The 21,802-nt window shown below is 39.2% G+C and overlaps 1 protein-coding gene across 4 annotated transcripts in view; it reads left to right on the top strand.

Moving 5' to 3' along the window:
- The window catches only part of LOC140731201 (disabled homolog 2-interacting protein-like), a 597,104-nt gene that overhangs the window by 41,504 nt on the left and 533,798 nt on the right, over nt 1-21,802 (top strand). For all 4 annotated transcript variants that reach the window (XM_073052659.1, XM_073052661.1, XM_073052657.1 and 1 more), the window contains exons 2-3: nt 10,888-11,009; nt 20,728-20,854. In XM_073052659.1, coding sequence (XP_072908760.1) covers nt 10,888-11,009; nt 20,728-20,854 — 249 coding nt within the window. The remainder of the gene's footprint in view (nt 1-10,887; nt 11,010-20,727; nt 20,855-21,802) is intronic.

Genomic DNA, 21,802 nt, shown 5'->3' with positions numbered 1-21,802 from the left:
CTCTTGTACCACCTTCCTGAAGCCAGCAGGGAGAAGAGAGCATGTCCTGGGTGGTGGAGGTCCTTGATGATGGATGCAGCTTTCCTGAGACAATGCTGCTTTTGTGTTGATACTGTATGCTCGATGGTGGGGAGGGCTTCACCCGTGATGGATTGGCTCATCCTTTAAAAGGCTTTACTTTCAGGATCTCTCTGTTCCTGCACCCAGCTGAAAATGACTTTCCAAGTTCATTATATTAAAAAATTGTTTAAAACTTGACTTGCACAGCATCTGTGAAAAGGAACAATTGAAGATTGAGGCCTATCAAAGATTCCATTTTCCACCTATCACTTACTCTAACTTTCTCTATTAAATACTAGTTTTCTCCCTTCCCTGAGTAGGGAGATATCTGACTAGAAACATCTGTTTCTTTCCTCTGCTGCTGAACCTGCTGGATGTTTCTCACATTTTGTTTTAATTTCCGATTTGTAGCGTCTGCAGCCTTTTTGATTTTTATTTATTGTTTAGTTCATGCTGTCCTAGTTCATTCTTTACTCTTCGTGAAGGTTTGACCTGTAGTGTGTCTGTCTCCTTCACCAGTCTGTCATTCCTAAAGTTTGTTCGCTGGTCGCAACAAGCCTGTTTTCTATATTACCTGCAAATCTTAATATCAATGTTCAGCCCATTAATAAATATCAACTATTATGTATGTGTTACATTTTCTTTCAATTCGGAAAATATTGCTAGCAAAAATGAAAGGTGCGTGAATGGTTAATTTTTTTAAACTCTATTCTTTTGTACTGAATTTCCTTTATCCACTGGTCTGTTTCCTGATTTCCGGGAGTAACCTATTGTCTATTTTAGTGCTTGTAAACAGTCTTCAGAGATGCTCTTTTTAAGATGTGTACTTCATCTAATTTTACTTGTAGTTTTGTAATTTGTTTTCCCTCCCCTATCATAATAGTGATATAATCTAACAATAATATTGACGCTGTGCAAAACTGGATAGGTTTACTTCTGGGTTGTGCAGTCTGTAGTTGTGTGCAGCTGAAAAGCAGACAGGATGGATTGGTTTCGTAGTAAGTACTTAAATATTGCAAAATATTTTACTTGTTATAGAATAATGTATATGACTATTAAGTAATTAGCATAAAATGTAAGCTGGATAAATTTGGCAAATACTTTTAGAAGAAATAATTGTTATTGTGCCTGTAGTATGTATTATTCCCACAGAATGGGCAGGTGATGTTGTACCAGGATGTTGACAGTCAAATATATTAAACATGTTTGACAGAAGTTGCCTCAAGGCATTTAGTGAATCCCTAGGCAGATTGGATGAGCTCCATATGTGGAATAATGTTCACTGAAAGAGTAGCTTTAAAGACAAAGGGAGGGAGATGGACATAAAGGCAGTGCAGATTCTTGAACATAGAACAAAGTGATTTGAAAATGTGCTTATCCCTCAATATTTTTCTTTTATTCTTTTGGGTGATCTGTTGCTTGTCTGGTGCAATTGTCGAGACACATATCTGTAAACTAAACTTGTTTCCCACCCCCCCCCCCCCCACAGTGGGACAGGATCCAACCTCATTTTTGTCTTTCCCTGAACTGATGTATTTCTCATGAGCTAGTCCCAATAATAAATTCTCAGTATTGAAGTAAGTAGGAAGACTTGACTAAAATACCTGTTCTCGTAGTTGGGATGTTGACATGCAGCTGCTGGACAGTGGTGAATGGACTGCTGATGATGTAACCGAGTTGCTTTAGTACTGTCTCAAGTGAACAATGAGGGGCATGTGGTAGAAAATCAAATAGTTTGACTGTGAAACCTTTGCATAAATTAGCAATAGTTCGTATTTGTGTTTTGAGCAAAGTATGCTATCTTGATGATGTCAGCACTTCAGTTTGTTTTGGCTAGCAAAAATGCTTGAGAGTTGGTAAGTTAGGGCTGCATGGTCAAAAGAAAATGTAACAAAACATTCCATTGTTGAAACCTCAGTAAAAACATGGGAACAGTGATCAATTTCAGTGGTGCTGTTGGAGGTTGTGGTATATATTTTATGATTCCTCTTCTGCAATTTTCCTATATAATGATGTATTGAGTTCATTGAGTTGTAGACTACCCAGTTAGAATGAAGTGCTGTTCATCTTGAATCTGGGTTGCTGGCACTACATTAATCACTATGCTACCTTGCCACCCATATTCTCACATTTATCTATTAATGAAAGTGTATAATTATTATCAGCTTCAGTACTTTGATATTACAGAGCGAGTAATACATGGATGTGAGTAATAGTGACCTGTTGATATTGAGGTGAACTGGTTCTGTTTTTTTTTCGGGTTATCTGTTCGCTTTCTATTCTTAAAAAGTTTGAGCATGATGCTAGGTATGGAATTTTGCAAAAACTGTTATTTTTAATACTAATTTTACTTGTCAGAGCAAGTGAAGACAAATAACCTGTGAAATAGTGCATGAATTTAATTTGGCTGCGCAGTATAATTAGGATGAGTTTATTGCTGGAATTGTCTTCTGGACAATTTACAAGGAAAAAAATACTGATTATTCTATCATCACATCCTCAAAATTGTTTTGTAACTAGCTGGGATCTCATTCAGCAAATGTGAACTTTGACTTCTGAGATTGAATAATAAGGAAAATGTCATTTCTACTTGTGTAAAACTGCCCAGATCATGATATAGAATTATGATGTCTCTTAATTGGTTGTGGAAATAGAATGAAGTGTGTTGGAATAGGCACTTGACTGAAGTTTGTTATGACTTATTGTTGACTAGAATATTGTCATTATTTGTAAAATTGTCCATTTTTGTGATTTTAAATTAAGTTCAAAACTATTCCTGTAATACCACTTCTGTGAGTGTTGACCCAAGACAGTAATAATGATGTCCTGAAATTTATATTTAAACTACTGTATGCTTTTTTTATCCTGTGGAAGGAAGCAGTGAATCATTCCAAAGAATCCAACACTGGAATCAATTTTACTTTTGCCAAATGATTAGCTACAGTTGTCAGTAAAAATGTTCAATCTTGGAGCAGTTACAATTTTTGTTTTCTAAGTTGCAGTTTAAACTTTCACAGCCACTGTTTAAATACTAATAAGTGTTTGGACAGAGCTATTGAGTTTGCTGCAGATTTGTTATATCTACTGTTTCTCAAATTTTCATTTCTCTGGGCTACAGAATGAATCTGCTCTGTTATTGCCATTTTATTTGAATCAGTAGCATGATTGGAAGTTTGACAGCATCTGGTGCACATATGGTGTTAACATGAAAAATTTAAGTTTTTTTGTTTTGGGTGTAAATTAAATGTGGTCTGTGAAATTCTGTTGATTTTGTGAATACACTTAATCAACCAGAATGTGGCCACAATTAATGCAAGGTTGTTTTTACAATGAGGTTACTGTGTTTGTAGAAATTAAAACATTAGAACAGTACAACACAGTAGAGATACTTTAATATCTAAAACTATCTTAACTATCGCCCATTGGCACCCACATCTACTGTGATGAAGTGCTTTGAGAGGTTGGTTATGGCTGGAATCAGCTCCTGCCTAAGCAAGGACCTTCTTCTTGGGCCCTTAGCTCCTAAGTGGAGCATAGCCCAGTGGTGATCTCCCATCCCCATTGTCCTCTGAAGTCAATGCTTCTGCAATCCATTGCATCTACTGTACAGGCGATTGGCCTGTACAGCTTTACCAGAGCCCTGATGGCTGGCTGTACTCATTACCACCTTTCATGTTGGGGACGTAGGGTTGGACTTTGAGAGGCAAGCAAGAGCTTTGACCCATTGCAATTTGCCTATCACCACAATAGGTCTACAGTGGATGCAATCTCACTGGCCCTCCACTTGGCCTTGGATCACCTGGGCAATAGCATCAGGTTGCTGTTTTTTGACTGCAGTTCAGCGATCAACACAATCATACCCTCAATTCTAATCAAAAAGCTCCAAAACCTGGTCCTCTGTACCTCCCTCTGCAGCTGGATCCTTGACTTCTTCACCAGAGGATGACAGTCAGTATAGACTGGAAATAAGTTCTCCACGCTGACAATCATAACTGATGCACCTGAAGGATCCTTGCTTAGCCCAGTACTCCACAGTCTTTACACCCATGACTGTATGGCTAGGCCCAGCTCAAACAGCATCTATAAATTTGTCAATGGCAGAACTATTGTTAGCATAATTTCAGATGGTGATTGTTCCCTATGATGTTGCTAGTAGAGTGTTAAAGGGTTTTGATTTAGCACCAGTGAAATATTTATCCTTTTGATGTGAACTATAAATTATTTTGTTGATGTTCTTGTAAATGAATTTTTGTAAAACGTCTGCAGCAGAAATTTAAATACGGAGGGTTAGAGATCAATGTACATAAAGATGTGCTGGAAGACTGATTTCAATATGATATAACAAGATCCAGCAGTAAGTCTGGGTACACCAACTTGCAGTAGGTACATATCTGACTAGTGGTAATCATTCAAAAATGAAAGAGCCAAAAGTTCAGCAAAGTGCAAAGGAGAAAGTGAGAGCAATAGATGGGAGATTCAAAGAGAATTAGAGAAACTGTTTTATTTTTAGACAGAGGATGGTTGGAATCTGGAATGCATTGCTGGAGGCTGACACACTTGCAACACTCCATCTAGATGAACATTGCAATTGCCAAAGCATAGAAGGCTATGGGCTTAGTGGAGGGAAATGGTCGTGACCTCCTCTTGTGCCATGATAAGGAGCAACACCCAACACATGTCTGCGTAGCCTCAAATCTGATGGGATGAATATCAATTTCTCTCCCCCTCCCCTCTTCGAGCACCTCTGCACCATCCACTACAAGTGGGACTTCCCGGTGGCCAAACATGTTAATTCTGATTCCCATTCTGATGTGTCTATCCATGGCCTCCTTATGTGCCAAGTGAGGCCTCCCCCAGGAGCAACACCTTGTATTCTGTCTGGGTAGCCTTCAACCTAATGACATGAATATTTATGTCTCCTTCTGGTGAACAAATATCCCCCACCCTATTCCCCACTCTGACATTTTTACTACTTCTTTCCTGTAAATTACTACCCCGGTGCCCCTCCTCCTTCCCTTTCAACTATTGTCCACTCTCCTCTCCTATCAGACTGTTTCATCTCCAGCCCTTTACGTGTGTGTGGTTGTGGTCTAGATAGGTACTTTGATAGTTGGCATGAACATGATTGGTTGAAGTGTATGTCTTTTTGATCTGACTCTGCTTCAAATAATGCTTCAGAAAGGAGTAATTTACCAGAGTAAAAACAATATTTTAAATAAAAGCCACAAACTTGTAAGGACTAATTCTACAATATGTGGAAGCTTGCTTGATCATCGAGCCTGGCAAAGTGTCTGCAGACGTTTTGGTAGCCATTGTCATCAGTGCGCAGTTGAGGATGTTGTCTCCTCAGAATGTCGGCTTATATACTCCTCCGGGGTCTGTATGGATATTGATTAGACATCGTGATCTGGTAGGCTGGTTCAAAACACTGATGGCTTCTCGATTAGAGCTGAAGCATCTGCAAACACTTTACCAAGCTTGCAACGAAACTTGCAAATAGCCAATCCGAGCTACTGATATTCCATAATATTTCTTCAATATGTATTTCACTCAATATATTGGAAACATTGAAATTTATCCTTGGCTTTATCTGCATTTATGCACAAACCATGCATGTAGTAGACCTTCCCACTGTTTTGCAGTTTGTTGGAATTTCAGGGGAGGGGGAAAAGAATAAATGAAGTGAATGGGATTGCAATTTTAATAGTAGAAAAAGACTGCATTGAGAATTGAGTGTAAATAATTGTGCAGAGAAGAGTGGAAGGACAGTGAGGATAACTGGACTGAGGGCATTGACAATGACCGGGCAGGAAGGAGAAGTTGAGAGATGAGGGGTGTATATATATATATATGGTGACCAAAGTGCTCAGCCAGTCTGTGCTAGCAGTAAAGATTCAGGGTGATGTGGGAGATGTAAAGATTACTGGTTATGAATGTCATCACCCAAGACTCATCAGTTTCTTACTATGGTGAAAGGAAACAGTAACCTTCCTAAACTTTCCTTTAGCAATCCTGTTAGGCTTTTCTCATAATGTATGGAAATAGCAAGTCTCAACTTTCCAGTTAACAAAGGCAACTGCAGTTGATACTTTTGTCCACTGTAAATCATTTAAGTATAATTAAATGTACCGGTATATCAAAATCAAACATGGCATAAGGTACTCCTTTTAGTTTTACCTTTTCCAGTTGCATGTTTTATTCTATACCTAAATTTGAAGAATAACCTTAGTAACCAAAAACTGAAACCAAGTACCTGTATGCTTTAAGCAGCACCAATTAGTCAGCAATGCAAAACTGCAATTACTAAGTAATTTTATGTGCACTTTGATACCTGGTTTAGTTGGGGGGGGGGGGGAATTGCACAAAGTAATCTAAAAAGGTAAATAGTAGTGGTCTGGCTACCCATTGATTAATGAGCCTGCATGTGATGAGCTTTGAGTTTATTCTTTGCTTGGTGCACCCTGAATATCCCACAAAATTTTATTGTACTAATTAATTTCAAGCTTGAGTAATTTCCATTTTCTTTTGTCATCTCTTGGGAGAATAGAAAGAAGAAACCAGCTGTCAGCAGATTAGCAATCATTTATAGACCTGTTCAGAAGACTACAGGCATTGCTTTGACGTTTAAGTAGATGGTGCCAAGCTAACACATTAATGGAATGGATAAAAATTCTTAAATATTGAGTGCATTAAATTAGCTTATGAGTAAAATTATCAATGTAGAGCTGCCTCACTGTTTATACTTGACTGTCTTTTGAATTTGGCACAGAACTTTAAGTAGTTCTGCCAGTCCTGCCTCTTTCCACAGTGAACAGATGGTTGTGCATTGTAACTACAGAGCAGCATAGGGCACTGATAATATTATTATATTTGGGTTTTTATAAAGCATGATAGCATTTGTTTGGATTAGTCTCTTAAAAAGTTAAATGCTACCTTGGCGCTTCAGGAAGCAAGTAACTTGTATTTTTTTAAAGGAATTGAAAACACTGATTGCAGGCTGGAAACACTCCATTCTGTCTTTTTTAACCCTGAGCCTTGCACTGTGCAGAAGTTTTAATTTACACTGTCTGCAACTTTTGATTCCTTGACATTTTGGAATACAATAGTTGGTCAGTTGTTTTAAAGTTTATTATTCTGAATGTTTTTATAAACAATATTAGATGTGTGAATAGCTTTCACTGGTGTTTTGTAAACATTTGATTTGCATTAAAAATAATCAAATTCACTAATCTTTTTAATATTTATAATTCAATTTTTGCTTTTTAATGGGGTAACTAACTGGGAGTTCTGCTGGAATGATGGTTATTGATACTTTTTTAACATGCCTGCTGGAACAGGTGTTACCCTGGGGGGGAAAAAGTAACTATCATTTGAAATTGCTCTCCTGTATGTCCTAATGGATAGTGAGAATGCGGTGTCTGGTTGTCTGGGAATGGCTATTTCTCATTCTTTGTTTGCTAAGAGCACATGAAGCAGGGTGACTAAAGGGTATAAGAGCCGAATTGGTCTCTGGAACCTTATCAGCGTGAAAGATCCACTCCGTCTCCATATGTTTGATGACCTTTTTCCAGCAGTTTTACTGTTTTTGTTTGTATTGCATTTATATATCAAAGAGTAAGGATTACAGGTTGTATACTGTGTACATTATCTGATATTAAATTGAACCATTGAACCCATCAATAACAACCCATATAAATAGTTTGGCATCAAGTAAAATTGGGTGAATTTTGTTTCTGTGCTCTGTTTGGAGTTTGATCTGTAGGATAAATGATGCAACATTAAATGCCCTATTTCAGCTCGTGCAGTGTACAGCAGCTAGTCCCCTCTGCAGTGAGTGCAAAGGAAAACTTGCAGAAATTTTGTGTACATTCCAGATTTTCCTTTTTGTGCTGTGTCATTATGTGGATTTTTCTTTCCTTTGGCTTGATTTCATTTTATCCACTAGTAATCCTTCAGTCTTCTCATTCAGTTTGAAATTTCGTGTTATTGGCATCATTGTTCTTGAATTGTAAGCATTCATTTGTGGGTTATGGATGGGTGTGGCAAAGTTGTCACTCTGATATTTTGTAATTAGGTAATGGTCACATGCGTCCACTGCTGTCAAGTCCTGGCATCATCCTTGTAAATCTCTTCTGCAGTTTTTCCAGTTTAATAACATCTTTCCTATAGCAGGGTGATTAAAACTGAACCCAGTGCCCCCAGTGGTGGTCTCAGCAGTGTCTCATGCATCTGCAGCATAACCTCCCAGCCTTATCCCCAATGCCTGACTTGTGAAGGCCAGTATGCTTAAAGGTACCTTCACCACCCTACTCATCTGGGAACCAGGTACTTGATCTGTTTTGCAACACTCCCCAGAGTATTGTTCACTGTGAAGGTGCTACCTGGATTTGACTCTGCAAGATGAAACACCTTGTACTTTCTGAATTAAACTTCATTTGCCTTTCCTTGGCCCACTTGATCAAGATCCCCCAGAAGTTTTGATATCCAATTTCAATGTTCACAGTACCATCTATTTTAGAGTCATTTGCAAACTTGCTAACCATGCCTTGTATATTCTTATCCAAATCACTGATATAGATGAGAAATAACAATGAGCTTAGCACCAACTGCTGAGGTATACCATGAGTCACTGGCTTCCAGTCACATCATATATGACAGTAATAATAAATCTGATACTAATAGTAGCTTATGTTCATTAAGTTAGGTGGTCACAGTATCCTGACTCTTTGCAAATACAGTCAATATTGTATCTGTAAAACAATATGAATTTCTACCTTTTTACCCTGTAAAAGGTTTCTTCAGTTTAAAGAAAAGAGGCTGAGTTAATAGTCTTTTTCTGACAATGGGTTGTAATTATTTGTGTACACATTCTCTGACACTGTTTATTTTTATACTTGTGCAGATACAATTCCTCAAAATATATAAATATTTTGCATCTGTTACAGATTTAATAGTACTGTTACATCATACATATATTCCAAATCTTTATCTAGACTGTATTTTTTAAATTTCCCTGGTTTGATCTGAATTAGAATCTTAGTGTTATACAGTATGGAAGTGGGTTGGTTTTTGAGAAATCAAGCACCTATTCTATTTTCTCCACATTTCCAATTATGAGCCCAGATTCTTAGGTTTATCCAAATACCAGAAAATGTACAATGGGAGGACACTGGATGAAGCCCAAGTGGTTAGAAAGCATGGATTTCACACATAGCACCAGAGGTAAGGATTGAACCTGGAATTGTTGGAGCTGTTAGATGACAACTCTACCTGTTGTCCCACTGTGCCTCCAGTTCTTCCATGTGCTTGCTTGATCAGCACACCTGATGCCTAAAGGGCCTGATGGTGCCAGAGGCAGTTACATTGGAAGAGATGAAAGCAAAACTTATTTTGTGGCAATTTTCCTTTCTTTCTCCTCTTTGCCAGCACACTAACCCATTCTCCTCCCAGTTCTGTATCATAATAAGATCATAAGCCATAGGATGAGAATTAGGCCATTTGGCCCATGGAGTCTGCGCTGTCATTTCATCATGGCTGATCCATTTCTCTTTCATTCTCTTGCCTTCTTCCTGTAATCTTTCATGTCCTGACTGATCAAGAATCTATCAACCTTTACCTTAAATACACCCTATAAACTGGCTTTCACAGCTGCCTATGGTGAATAATTTCACAGAATTACCATTCTCTGGCTAAACAAATTGTTCCTCATCACCTTTCTGAAGGAACATCCTTGTACTCTGAAGTTGTGCCCTCTGGTCCTGGACTTCCCTCACTGTAGGAAGCATTCTCTCCACCTCCACTCTATCTGGGTCTTTCAATATTCGATAGGTTTCAATGAGATTACACCCCCCCCCCCCCCACCCCAACATTCTTCTAAATTCCAGTGTGTACAGCCCCGGAGCCATCAACCGCTCCTTTCATTCTCATTGTCAAGACCATTGACAAATTCTAAGGTGTCAGTGTAGCAATCATTTTTGTCTACTTTGTTGATAGCTTCTATTTAACTTGTGTTCAAAATCTGTATCTGAAGTCCTTCCTCCATAAATCTCCACACAGCTTGATGCTCACACTTGGGTTGACATGCTAAGTCTTTTGAGTGTTCTGTTTTTTTTTTTGCAGATTCCGACATCTCCAGTCTTTGGTCTCCAGCATGTCCTTTCTGTGAAATCATAACCTGTGATGATGCTCTTTCTCTGTTTAATGCTAACTAATAATGCATAAACACATGAGATCTTGCAGATGCTGGAAATCCTGAGTAATACACACAAAATGCTGGGGAAACTCAGTGGTCAGAGAGCATCTATGGATAGGAATAAAGAATTGGTGTTTCAGACTGAAATCCTTCATCAGAATGTTATTAGTTATCCATAACTAATAATGGATAATTTATCTTAATGTGTCTTGCTCTCTGTAACTTTGGCTTTCAGTACAATAGGACTCAACCCATCATGTTGTTTTCTCAGTAAAAATAAATGCCTCTGAGAGGAGGGTGATCTGTATCACTACTTACTGCTTATATTTGCCATAGTTACCACAGGAAAAAGTAGAAGCTTTAAATAAAAAAAAAAAATACCCTACAAAAAAAACTTTGAAACTTTGTAAGGTCAGTTTTCTCATGAAACTATATATTTATTATATATATTATTTATTTTATATATATATATATATATATATATATATATATATATATATATATATATATATATATATATATATATATATGGATTTATTTATATTTTTATATTTATATTTATATATATATTTTATATATATTTCTTTCATTTTAGAGACTTGCTTGTAATGTTGGAAATGTGTTTTGTTCTTCAGATGTACGAGGTCCACCCACACATAGAATATCTTGTGGAAGGTCACATTATGAGTGTGCAATATGGAACACCAAATTTTGTATTGTCACAGATGGTCAGTTGCTGTTGCTGGATAAAGAGGAGGTATGTAAAATTTTATGTTATGATATATTAGGTGGTTGATTGGAGGTTTCTAGATCTCATTCTGTGGAAGTGAGGGTATCTGATCTGGCAGATGCAGGCACATTAGCAATAATGCCATAATACTCAAGGGCTCTAATTAATCCAAACTGTTTCAAATTGGAACCAGCTCAGTTTTCTCCATTGTTTTGTTGGTGTCTTAAATTAATACATTGTTTCTTCCTGAAGAAAAAATGTGTAGTGCTTTTTAAATGTTGCATGTTTCTGGGCAATACTCAAGTAACCAGGAAACATCAAAAATACTAATGATTTCCCTTTGTGTGCAAAAGCATTAATCCTGGCTTCTTTTGGGATTGATTGTAAATTGCATAGTGGGTATGTAATCCTGCTATGGTGGTATCATTTATGAAAGCTGATTGTTGTAAGGAATTCAAGTTATTTCTGTACTTGGTATAAAAGTTTAAAATGTTATAACTTTTGCAATTTGTATAAATAACTCTTCAGTTTGCGTATAAGGAGAAGGTGGGAGTGGAGGATGCTATCACGTATTTGCTGCACAAATCACTCTCTCACCTAGATGGGGTCAGTTGTGCTGTGAGGATTACATTCCTTGACTTCTCTAGTGCCTTTAACACCATCCAGCCCAAGATCTTAAGGCACAAACTAACGGAGATGGGAGTAGACTCTCACATGGTGGATTGGATAGTGGACTACTTGACAGATAGACCTCAGTATGTGCGGTTGGGAGACTGTAGGTCTGACACGGTGGTAAGCAGCACAGGGGCGCCGCAGGGAACCGTACTCTCTCCGGTCCTGTTCACCCTGTACACATCAGACTTCCAATATAACTCGGAGTCCTGCCATGTGCAGAAGTTCGCTGATGACACGGCCATAGTGGGGTGTGTCAGGAATGGACAGGAGGAGGAGTATAGGAAACTGATACAGGACTTTGTGATATGGTGCAACTCAAACTACCTGCGTCTCAATATCACCAAGACCAAGGAGATGGTGGTGGACTTTAGGAGATCTAGGCCTCATATGGAGCCAGTGATCATTAATGGAGAATGTGTGGAGCAGGTTAAGACCTACAAGTATCTGGGAGTACAGTTAGACGAGAAGCTAGACTGGACTGCCAACACAGATGCCTTGTGCAGGAAGGCACAGAGTCGACTGTACTTCCTTAGAAGGTTGGCATCATTCAATGTCTGTAGTGAGATGCTGAAGATGTTCTATAGGTCAGTTGTGGAGAGCGCCCTCTTCTTTGTGGTGGCGTGTTGGGGAGGAAGCATTAAGAAGAGGGACGCCTCATGTCTTAATAAGCTGGTAAGGAAGGCGGGCTCTGTCGTGGGCAAAGTACTGGAGAGTTTAACATCGGTAGCTGAGCGAAGGGCGCTGAGTAGGCTACGGTCAATTATGGAAAACTCTGAACATCCTCTACATAGCACCATCCAGAGACAGAGAAGCAGTTTCAGTGACAGGTTACTATCGATGCAATGCTCCTCAGACAGGATGAAGAGGTCAATACTCCCCAATGCCATTAGGCTTTACAATTCAACCGCCAGGACTTAAGAACTTTTTAAAAGCTATTATTAATGCTTTTTGAGATAGTGATTTAGATGCATATCATATTTTTTACTGAGTTAAGTATTGTATGTAATTAGTTTGCTACAACAAGTGTATGGGACATTGGAAAAAAAAGTTGAATTTCCCCATGGGGATGAATAAAGTATCTATCTATCTATCTATCTAACTTCGATGAAGGCACCCAAGGTATAATTGCTCAATTTGCTAATGACCCAGATAAGGAGAAAGAGAAAGTTGTGTCTTGCAGGTAGTACCCAGCACATCTTCAGGTGTGTTACTTTGCTAATACAAACGACTCTTTGCTGTTTGTTTTAATGTACACATGATAAATAGTGAATCGTGAATTCAATAGGAAGCTACAAAGGGAGTTAAGTTAAAGATCGGACAAAAATCTGCAAGATGAAAATCTCAAGTAAATATGAGAGGGAAGAGAAAAGCAAATCAAATTTTCAATAGAGCAGAAGATTCTTAGTAAGCGTAATTGCAAAAGTGTACTTAATTTTCTATACTTGGGAAAACTTGAAGCTAGCAGAATTGAATAGAAAAGTAGGGAATTATTGAACGTTGGTGTGAACATCGGTTTGAGTAGCTATTATGTTTGTGTGTTATCTCCTGTAAGTTGGAGGCTGTTGACTATCCTGTGTCAATATGTCCATCTATGCTTTAGACAGTATTGCAAGAATATTTTATGCACCGGCAGTCAGGGAGAGGGCCATCTTTAGTTGCTATGAGGGATGTTAATGAGTGCCATTGATGGAGTTTAAATATTTTGGACTTGAGTATAGCTGTGGATTCTTGATTTCTTTTTCTTGGATGGAAAAGAACATTTGGATAAAAACATTTTTATTCATGGCCCAGCCTGCAAGTCAGTTGTGTGTATGTGGGGATGGTGGAGGAAAGGAAATAGGGTCTTGTCCTGGTCATTCTGGTATTAGACTGGTATTTTCCCGTTTGGGCAGGTGTCTTCTGCCTTCTAGCAAGTATATAGAGGGATATTTACTTCTGCTGGGAAATGATGGAGACATCTTTCCAACAGTTTATTTAAATAATAAAATGGTGTACATTGTTTAGACAGTTGCAGTTAAACAAATTGATGTAACTGTGCATGGATTAGCAATACAAAAAAGTAAAATGTTTGTGTTGCACTTCTGAATTGATAACATGATAACCTGAATAGAAGGTAAAAGCAGGAGTTAGTTTGTTTAGTTGTTCAGTGGCACCATTATAGATCCTATTACATAGTTCACTTTCCGATCTTGCTCCCATATGCTCAAAAAATCTCAGCCTTACTGTGTAATATATTCAATGACTGAACATCCAGTGCTATCTAGCAGAGATTTTTCATTGTCAGTGCAAATTATCATCTCTAGATAAGCAGAGGCTGCCCATCAGTCTCTCCAGCCAAAGCAAGTAGATTATTTCGGTATTTCAATCTCACCATTGCAATCTGCTGAACTGCAGGGTGTATGATCCCATTATGTACAATCTCTACTCCTAGAACAATCCCCTCATCTCTTGAATCTAAGCTGCATTCCTTCAAAGCCAAGTACATTTTCCCTTGGGAGCAGAGAACAATACAACTGGAGTGTTGTGTGCAGTGCTAAATCCTGCAGGGCTACTGCTCAACTTTATTGTTTTTCTAACAAATGCTGGTGTACCATTTAAGGTCACTGCTTACTATATGTTAAATTTCTGCAAATGTTAATGGTATACTAAGAGACTGATTAATCAGTTTAAATGTTTTCTTTGTGAGGCTGTTAAGTATGGCTTTAGCCCTACTTGCAGCTCTCTGTCCACTCTGACTGTGGCTGAGCCTGAAACAGACAGTTCACAACCTTAGTAGTGATTGGCATGGAGCTACGTGCCCATTCAGTGATAATACCGGGTTTCTAAAACTTCCAACCCTCAGCTTTTAAGAATTTGAAACAATGACTTCAAACTGTACTAATGGTAGTGAAGATGATTGAACTGGGAGTAGCAAGCCCATGGAGAGATTTGCAAGTCAAATTTTTTAGGAGAAAAAGAGTAAAATAATATTTAATGCAATATAAGTCAATGAACATGAAGGTGGTAAGAGAATGGATGGTGTACGTGTGGATGTTACTGGTGTTTGATCATGGAGTGTAAAACCTTATACACACACAGAGCACAAAGTTGGACTAGGCCACCATGTCAGAGTTGTGTCTGCTTGCCATTTAATATGATCTTGACTGATCTTTACTGGCCTCTTCTCCTCTTTGCAAGTTCTCCATAACTGTACTTGATCTCTGAATTTTTTTTATCTGCATTTTAAATTTATCGAGTGATCTGACCACCACACCAGGGGGTGTATTGGGGCAGGGAGTACTAATTTCACTGATTTACTGAAAACCTTCTTGGTTACTCCCCTCAGGTCATTAGTATGTGTGGTGAACTAGATATACCTGTCTGACTGCTCCTGTGGCTCCTCCCAAGACCCTGCTGACTACCCCTGTGGCTCCTCCCACAGACCCCTGTATAAAGGCGACTGTGGCCTGCTGCTCTCCCTCATTTCCCCAGGATGTAGTGTTGTTCTTCAGTCAATAAAAGCCGATATCTCACTTCCTAAGTCTCGGCGTGAGTTATTGATGGTGCATCAGTATGCAAAGTAAACTAACTAACTGAAGGCTAAGAACTGATCCTCCGGGTATTCCATGAGTTGCAGTCCTCCAGTCTGTAGCTATTTATTCATTGTTTTCTGTGGAAGACAGTTTTTTAAAATCCATGCTAATATGCTCCCTCCAATACCTTGGAGTCTTAATTTATGCTCCAGCCTCTTATGTGGCACGAGGTCAAATGCCTTCTAGAAATCTAAATAAACTACATCTGCAGCTTCACCTCTAATGAACTTGCCCTGTCACATACACAAATTTGGCAAGCGTGATTTGTATTTCATTAAATGATAGAACATACAAAAGCTAGAGCACAATACAGGCCCTTCGGCCCACAATGCTGTGCCAAACATGTACTTACTTTAGAAATTACCTAGGGTTACTCATAGCCCTCTTTTTCTAAGGTCCATGTATCTATCCAGGAGTCTCTTAAAAGACCCTATCGTATCCACCTCCACTACCGTTGCCGGCAGTCCATTCCATGCGCTCACCACTCTCTGCCTTTTTAAAAAAAAAAATCAACTTACCCTTGACATCTCCTCTGTACCTACTTCCAAGCACCTTAAAACTGTGCCCTCTCGTGATGGCCATTTCAGCCCTGGGAGAAAGCTTCTGATCATCCACACGATCAATGCCTTTCATTGATGTTGACTAGGTTTAGTTATATTCTTTCCCTAAGTGATAAATTGCATTCTCCTTTGACTATTAACTCTAATATTTTGCCAATCACGATTGCTAATTGGCGTACAGTTCCTTATCTTTTGCCTTTCTCTCTTGAACAGTGGTGTCACATTAGCTGTTTTCCAATCTCCAGGTGAACACAGTGAGTTTTGAACATTTTCAACGAATGGCTTCAGTCTCTGGAGCCAATTTGTTTAAAACCCTTGGGAGCAGGTCAAGGGTTCTGATTTTAGCCCTGGGGGATTCTCTAATTTATCTCTTGTGTTTGGGATTTATTTAATAAGCTCCTCTTGTTATTTTAAATTAGGGATACTTGCAGAGTAAAGATTCCACGGTAAAGACTAATGCAAACAAAAACGCCTAACATGTTTGCCATTTGTTTACTGTTATTAATTCATCAGTTTCATTCTCTGTACCTACTTTAGCTGCTGCCTTCCTGTTTATACATCAATAGAAACTATTTGTTTACTTTGATAATACATTTTCTAACAATCAATTTTCTACCTCTGAGTTTTAATCTTTTGCCATTGGTTCCTAAAATGTCTGGGTTGCTGATAACCCATACTGCTTTATATTGCCCTTTTCAATTTAACATTTATGCTTGACCCTCCTCTCTTAATCAGATCATTTATTTCTCAAGGAATCCCTTTTTCTAATAGAGTGAAGTCCTTGCTATTTGAATATCTGCCACTGTTTATCGATTGACTCTTATTTTCCCAATTCACCTTAAACAACTCAACCATTATAATTGATTGAGTTGGAGATAGTTGTTTCATTCCTCTGGTGTTTGCCCTTGAACAGCATTTGGCATTCAGTCATATTATGGCTTCTACCTTTTGGGAGATCTTTAACCACAAAATCTCTTGTGCATCCTTTCTCATGTCTCCTGGCTAAATCTAAAACTCTGTCATGGGTATGTACCTTAATATAATATTATAAGAGGCGAACTCTGTTGCACTTCACCAATGATACCCTTACCAGTTCCGTTTGATTTAATCAATTTGTAGGTTGAAATGCCCATGATGGTCAGGCTCCTGTGTGTTGGAGTAGTCAAACCTAGAGGTAACAAAGATGTAGGAAAATGGGAATATTCATATCATCTCCAAGACTGTGGTCAGAACTTCATCCTGGTGTTAAATATGAAGTGGCAACTGAGAATTTAAGTTCTTCGACTGTTAACTCCCACTGGAGCATAGGCCATTGATGACCTCCTGTCTCCATCGTTTCACAGAGTTGATGTATAGAACATAGAATAGTACAGCACATTACAGGCCCTTCGGCCCACAGTGTTGTGCGGACCCTCAAACCCTGCCTCCCATATTACCCCCCACCTTAAATTCCTCCATATACCTGTCTAGTAGTCTCTTAAACTTCACTACTGTGTCTGCCTCCACCACTGACTCAAGGCAGTGCATTCCACGCACCAACCACTCTCTGAGTGAAAAACCTTCCTCTAATATCCCCCTTGAACTTCCCTCCCCTTACCTTAAAGCCATGTCCTCTTGTACTGAGCAGTGGTGCCCTGGGGAAGAGGTGCTGGTTGTCCACTCTGTCTATTCCTCTTAATATCTTGTACACCTCTATCATGTCTCCTCTCATCCTCCTTCTCTCCAAAGAGTAAAGCCCTAGCTCCCTTAATCTCTGATCATAATTCATCCTCTCTAAACCAGGCAGCATCCTGGTAAATCTCCTCTGTACCCTTTCCAATGCTTCCACATCCTTCCTATAGTGAGGCGACCAGAACTGGACAAGGTACTCCAGTGTGGCCTAACTAGAGTTTTATAGAGCTGCATCATTACATCACGTCTCTTAAACTCTATCCCTCGACTTATGGAAGTTAACACCCCATAAGCTTTCTTAACTACGCTATCTACCTGTGAGGCAACTTTCAGGGATCTGTGGACATGTACCCCCAGATCCCTCTGCTCCTCCACACTACCAAGTATCCTGTCATTTACTTTGTACTCTGCCTTGGAGTTTGTCCTTCCAAAGTGTACCACCTCACACTTCTCCGGGTTGAACCCCATCTGCCACTTCTCAGCCCACTTCTGCATCCTATCACTGTCTCTCTGCAATCTTCGACAATCCTCTACACTATCTATAACACCACCAACCTTTGTGTCGTCTGCAAACTTGTCAACCCACCCTTCTACCCCCACATCCAGGTCGTTAATAAAAATCACAAAAAGTAGAGATTCCAGAACAGATCCTTGTGGGACACCACTAGTCATAAAACTCCAATCTGAATGTACTCCCTCCACCACGACCCTCTGCCTTCTGCAGGCAAGCCAATTCTGAATCCACCTGGCCAAACTTCCCTGGATCCCATGCCTTCTGACTTTCTGAATAAGCCTACCGTGTGGAACCTTGTCAGATGCCTTACTAAAATCCATGTAGCTCACATCCACTGCACTACCCTCATCTATATGCCTGGTCACCTCCTCAAAGAACTCTATCAGGCTTGTTAGGCACGATCTGCCCTTCACAAAGCCACGCTGACTGTCCCTGATCAGACCATAATTCTCTAAATGCCCATAGATCCTATCTCTAAGAATATTTTCCAACAGCTTTCCCACCACAGATGTAAGGCTCACTGGTCTATAATTACCTGGACTATCCCTACTACCTTTTTTGAACAAGGGGACAACATTCGCCTCCCTCCAATCCTCCGGTACCATTCCCGTGGACAACGAGGACATAAAGATCCTAGCCAGAGGTTCTGCAGTCTCTTCCCTTGCCTCATGGAGCAGCCTGGGGAATATTCCGTCAGGCCCCGGGGACTTATCCATCCTAATGTATTTTAACAACTCCAACACCTCCTCTCCCTTAATAACAACATGCTCCACAACATCAACCTCACTCATATTGTCCTCACCATCATCAAGTTCCCTCTCAGTGGTGAATACCGAAGAGAAGTATTCATTGAGGACCTCGCTCAATGATTGGAGTTTATCAATGCTTCACCAGAACTGTTTACCTGTTTCTACCCCTCACAATGGGCATATAGGGTTGGACTTTGAGAGGCAATTTAAGTTTGTGGGTATAGAAAGAAAATAAATAATGGTATTGAAAATACAAGTTTATAAAATGAACAATAACCTTAGTATTTAGTGTTACTTGCAAATTTATCTCACATTTGACACTTTGGAGGAAAAAGAAATGTTTTCTGTAAGTATTCCATGATCCTTGGCATTTTATCCACAGTTGCTCCAAAATGAGCCTACTTGTTACATACACCTGATAGGATGCATTCTGCAGATACCATATGAGGTAACCGTAGCCTTCAGCCAGGAGCAGATGTTATCAGGAGGTTCCCAACCTTCACAGAGTGTTTCCACCCTTAACCATGACACTCTCTAGTTGGTGGGCCGGCAGTGGTGGCCAAATCACTGCCCATCTGCTCCTGGCTTCCAACTTCCCTCCTCTCGCCTACTCCAGATCCAACAAGAGGCTCATTCTGCCTCTTCCCCATCCTACGAGCTGGTTGTTTTTTTTGCTCCTTTCGTCAAGGCCCAGAGCTGACAACAACCACCATGCTGATTTGGCTGGGAAACCTCTGCAGCCGATCTGCACAGGGAACAACCATAACTGCCATCCCTTGTCTTTGCACTCCTGCACTAAGGGCTGGTACTTCAAGGCCTTTTTCTCGTGGGCCTCCTCCCATCCCTTCTCCCACGGCACCGTCAGCTCAACCAGAATTATTTTCTGGTCTTCAGTTGACCACAATACAATGTCTGGGCGGAGGGTTGTGTGCACCACCTCCAGGAACTGCAGCCTCCTTCCCACATCGACCCTCATCTCCCAGGACCTGGCCGTTAGCAGCAGATTTGACTTTGGTTGTTTGGTTATGATAGGCCTGGCTTCCTCTTTGATGAAGGTGATGGCCTTCCTCAAATCTGTGCCAGCCGTCCTCTTCTTGCATCTGTCTCGCTCTCATGTGTCAGCAAGAGCCAGCAGCACCTTATCATGGCGCCATCTATGCTGCCCTTGAATTAGAGCTGTTTTACACCCGGACAGTATATGAGCCAGTGTCCCCTGCTGACCACAGAGCTTACAGTTCGGGTCCTCCCTCTCTTACATAGCACCATCCAGAGACAGAGAAGCAGTTTCAGCGACAGGTTACTATCGATGCAATGCTCCTCAGACAGGATGAAGAGGTCAATACTCCCCAATGCCATTAGGCTTTACAATTCTACCGCCAGGACTTAAGAACTTTTTAAAAGCTATTATTAATGCTTTTTGAGATAGTGATTTAGATGCATATCATATTCTTACTGAGTTAAGTATTGTATGTAATTAGTTTTGCTACAACAAGTGTATGGGACATTGGAAAAAAGTTGAATTTCCCCATGGGGATGAATAAAGTATCTATCTATCTATCTATCTATCTATCTATGTGTACAGATGTAATGGCGAGGGAAGGGTGTCATACATGAATCGCAAGAGGAAGGAAATACGGAAGAGCTCCAGTCTGTGTAACTCTGCCCATGAGATCTTATGCTTGGGCAGATCCCATCATAACTAAAATATGAAGGGACAGAATCTGATACATAAAGTTTTTTTTACAAAATGTGGAAGTTAACTCTTGAGTATCCATGTCTTATGTGATGCATTTGGTTTTGAGCTTCTCTTTAATTGCAAACTTTTGGATTTCATGCATCTGTGATTAAAATATTAGATTTTTGATATAATCCAATGTAAATCAGATGAAAATTCTATGAAAATGTAATGACATAATTGATGAGAATATTTCAATGAAGATGTTGATGGACATTCATTTTCTTCTGGATTTGAAAAATCCTGGATTGTATTTTTCCCCTGCCCAGATTCATCCATTGTTGCAGCAAGAACGGCGAGCAGAGTCATGTCGGGCAAGACTGCTACGCAGAACTGTTAGCGTTCCTTCTGAGGGTCAGTTTCCAGAGTACCAACCTGATCTGTCAGTGGAGCATGGTGAGCTGTAGCCAGTCTAAATAGTGCCTTCATGTGTTACCTGTTAAATTGAAATAATTGATCTTTCAATTTTAAATTTTATATTTTCAGGTATTTCAATGTAGATTAATTGCAGTGAAGGGATATTTCAGTTTGTCATTGCAATTTTATTTTAGTCATGTAAATATTGTAATCTTTAATGATTGGTCATTTGCTAAATCTATATGCATATAAATAGAGGCTGGAATAATCTGTGAAGGATGGAAGGGCACAAAATATTTAACCCTAGCAAATTTTAACTGATGGATCAAATTCTGTATCATACACCACGTGTAATAGTAAAATGTTAAAATTGTTGGTTTACATAATTGTTAAAGCAACCTTTGGTAATGTAAAATTAATTTGGATAGTATTCTTTGAAATGCAGAATGAAAAGGTAACATGTTCTTGTTTTTCACCAACCTATTCTTGGTTAAATTAATATATTGAAGTTTGGTTTGGAGCAGTGCACTGTTTTTAACCTTGGATTGTCTACAATAAAAAGATCTTAATTGCTGGACCATAATTATTTATAAAGTGTCACCTTGGTTTTGGCTTGAACCTGCTACTTTTTAGTGACCAGTTGCAATTGTGTTTATGATTATTGGTTTTTTTTCTTCAGAAATATTCACTTGCACAATTCAAATTATTTTTCAGCTGCTGATCGTTTGCATGTCCATATTTAAAATGACAACATATGACATTCATTATTACATTGATATTGGCAAGACAAAAAAAAAACTCCGCATTGAAGCCGCAGTTAAAATGTATCATGGATTATTAACTTTCTCAATCCCATTTCTGTAATTGTTTATATACTCTTTGTATTTGGCATGATAGGATTGACAGTTTACAGCTTTGATGATGAGTTCCTATTATTGGCAATAATAGTGGATTTGTTGTGTGGAAGATGAGGCATTTAAAAAAGTA

Source organism: Hemitrygon akajei, chromosome 7 (genome assembly GCF_048418815.1).
Source record: "Hemitrygon akajei chromosome 7, sHemAka1.3, whole genome shotgun sequence".
In the NCBI taxonomy this organism is placed as follows: Eukaryota; Metazoa; Chordata; class Chondrichthyes; order Myliobatiformes; family Dasyatidae; genus Hemitrygon; species Hemitrygon akajei.
The sequence above is the reverse complement of the archived record's forward strand: the minus strand, read 5'-3'. Positions and strand labels throughout refer to the sequence as shown.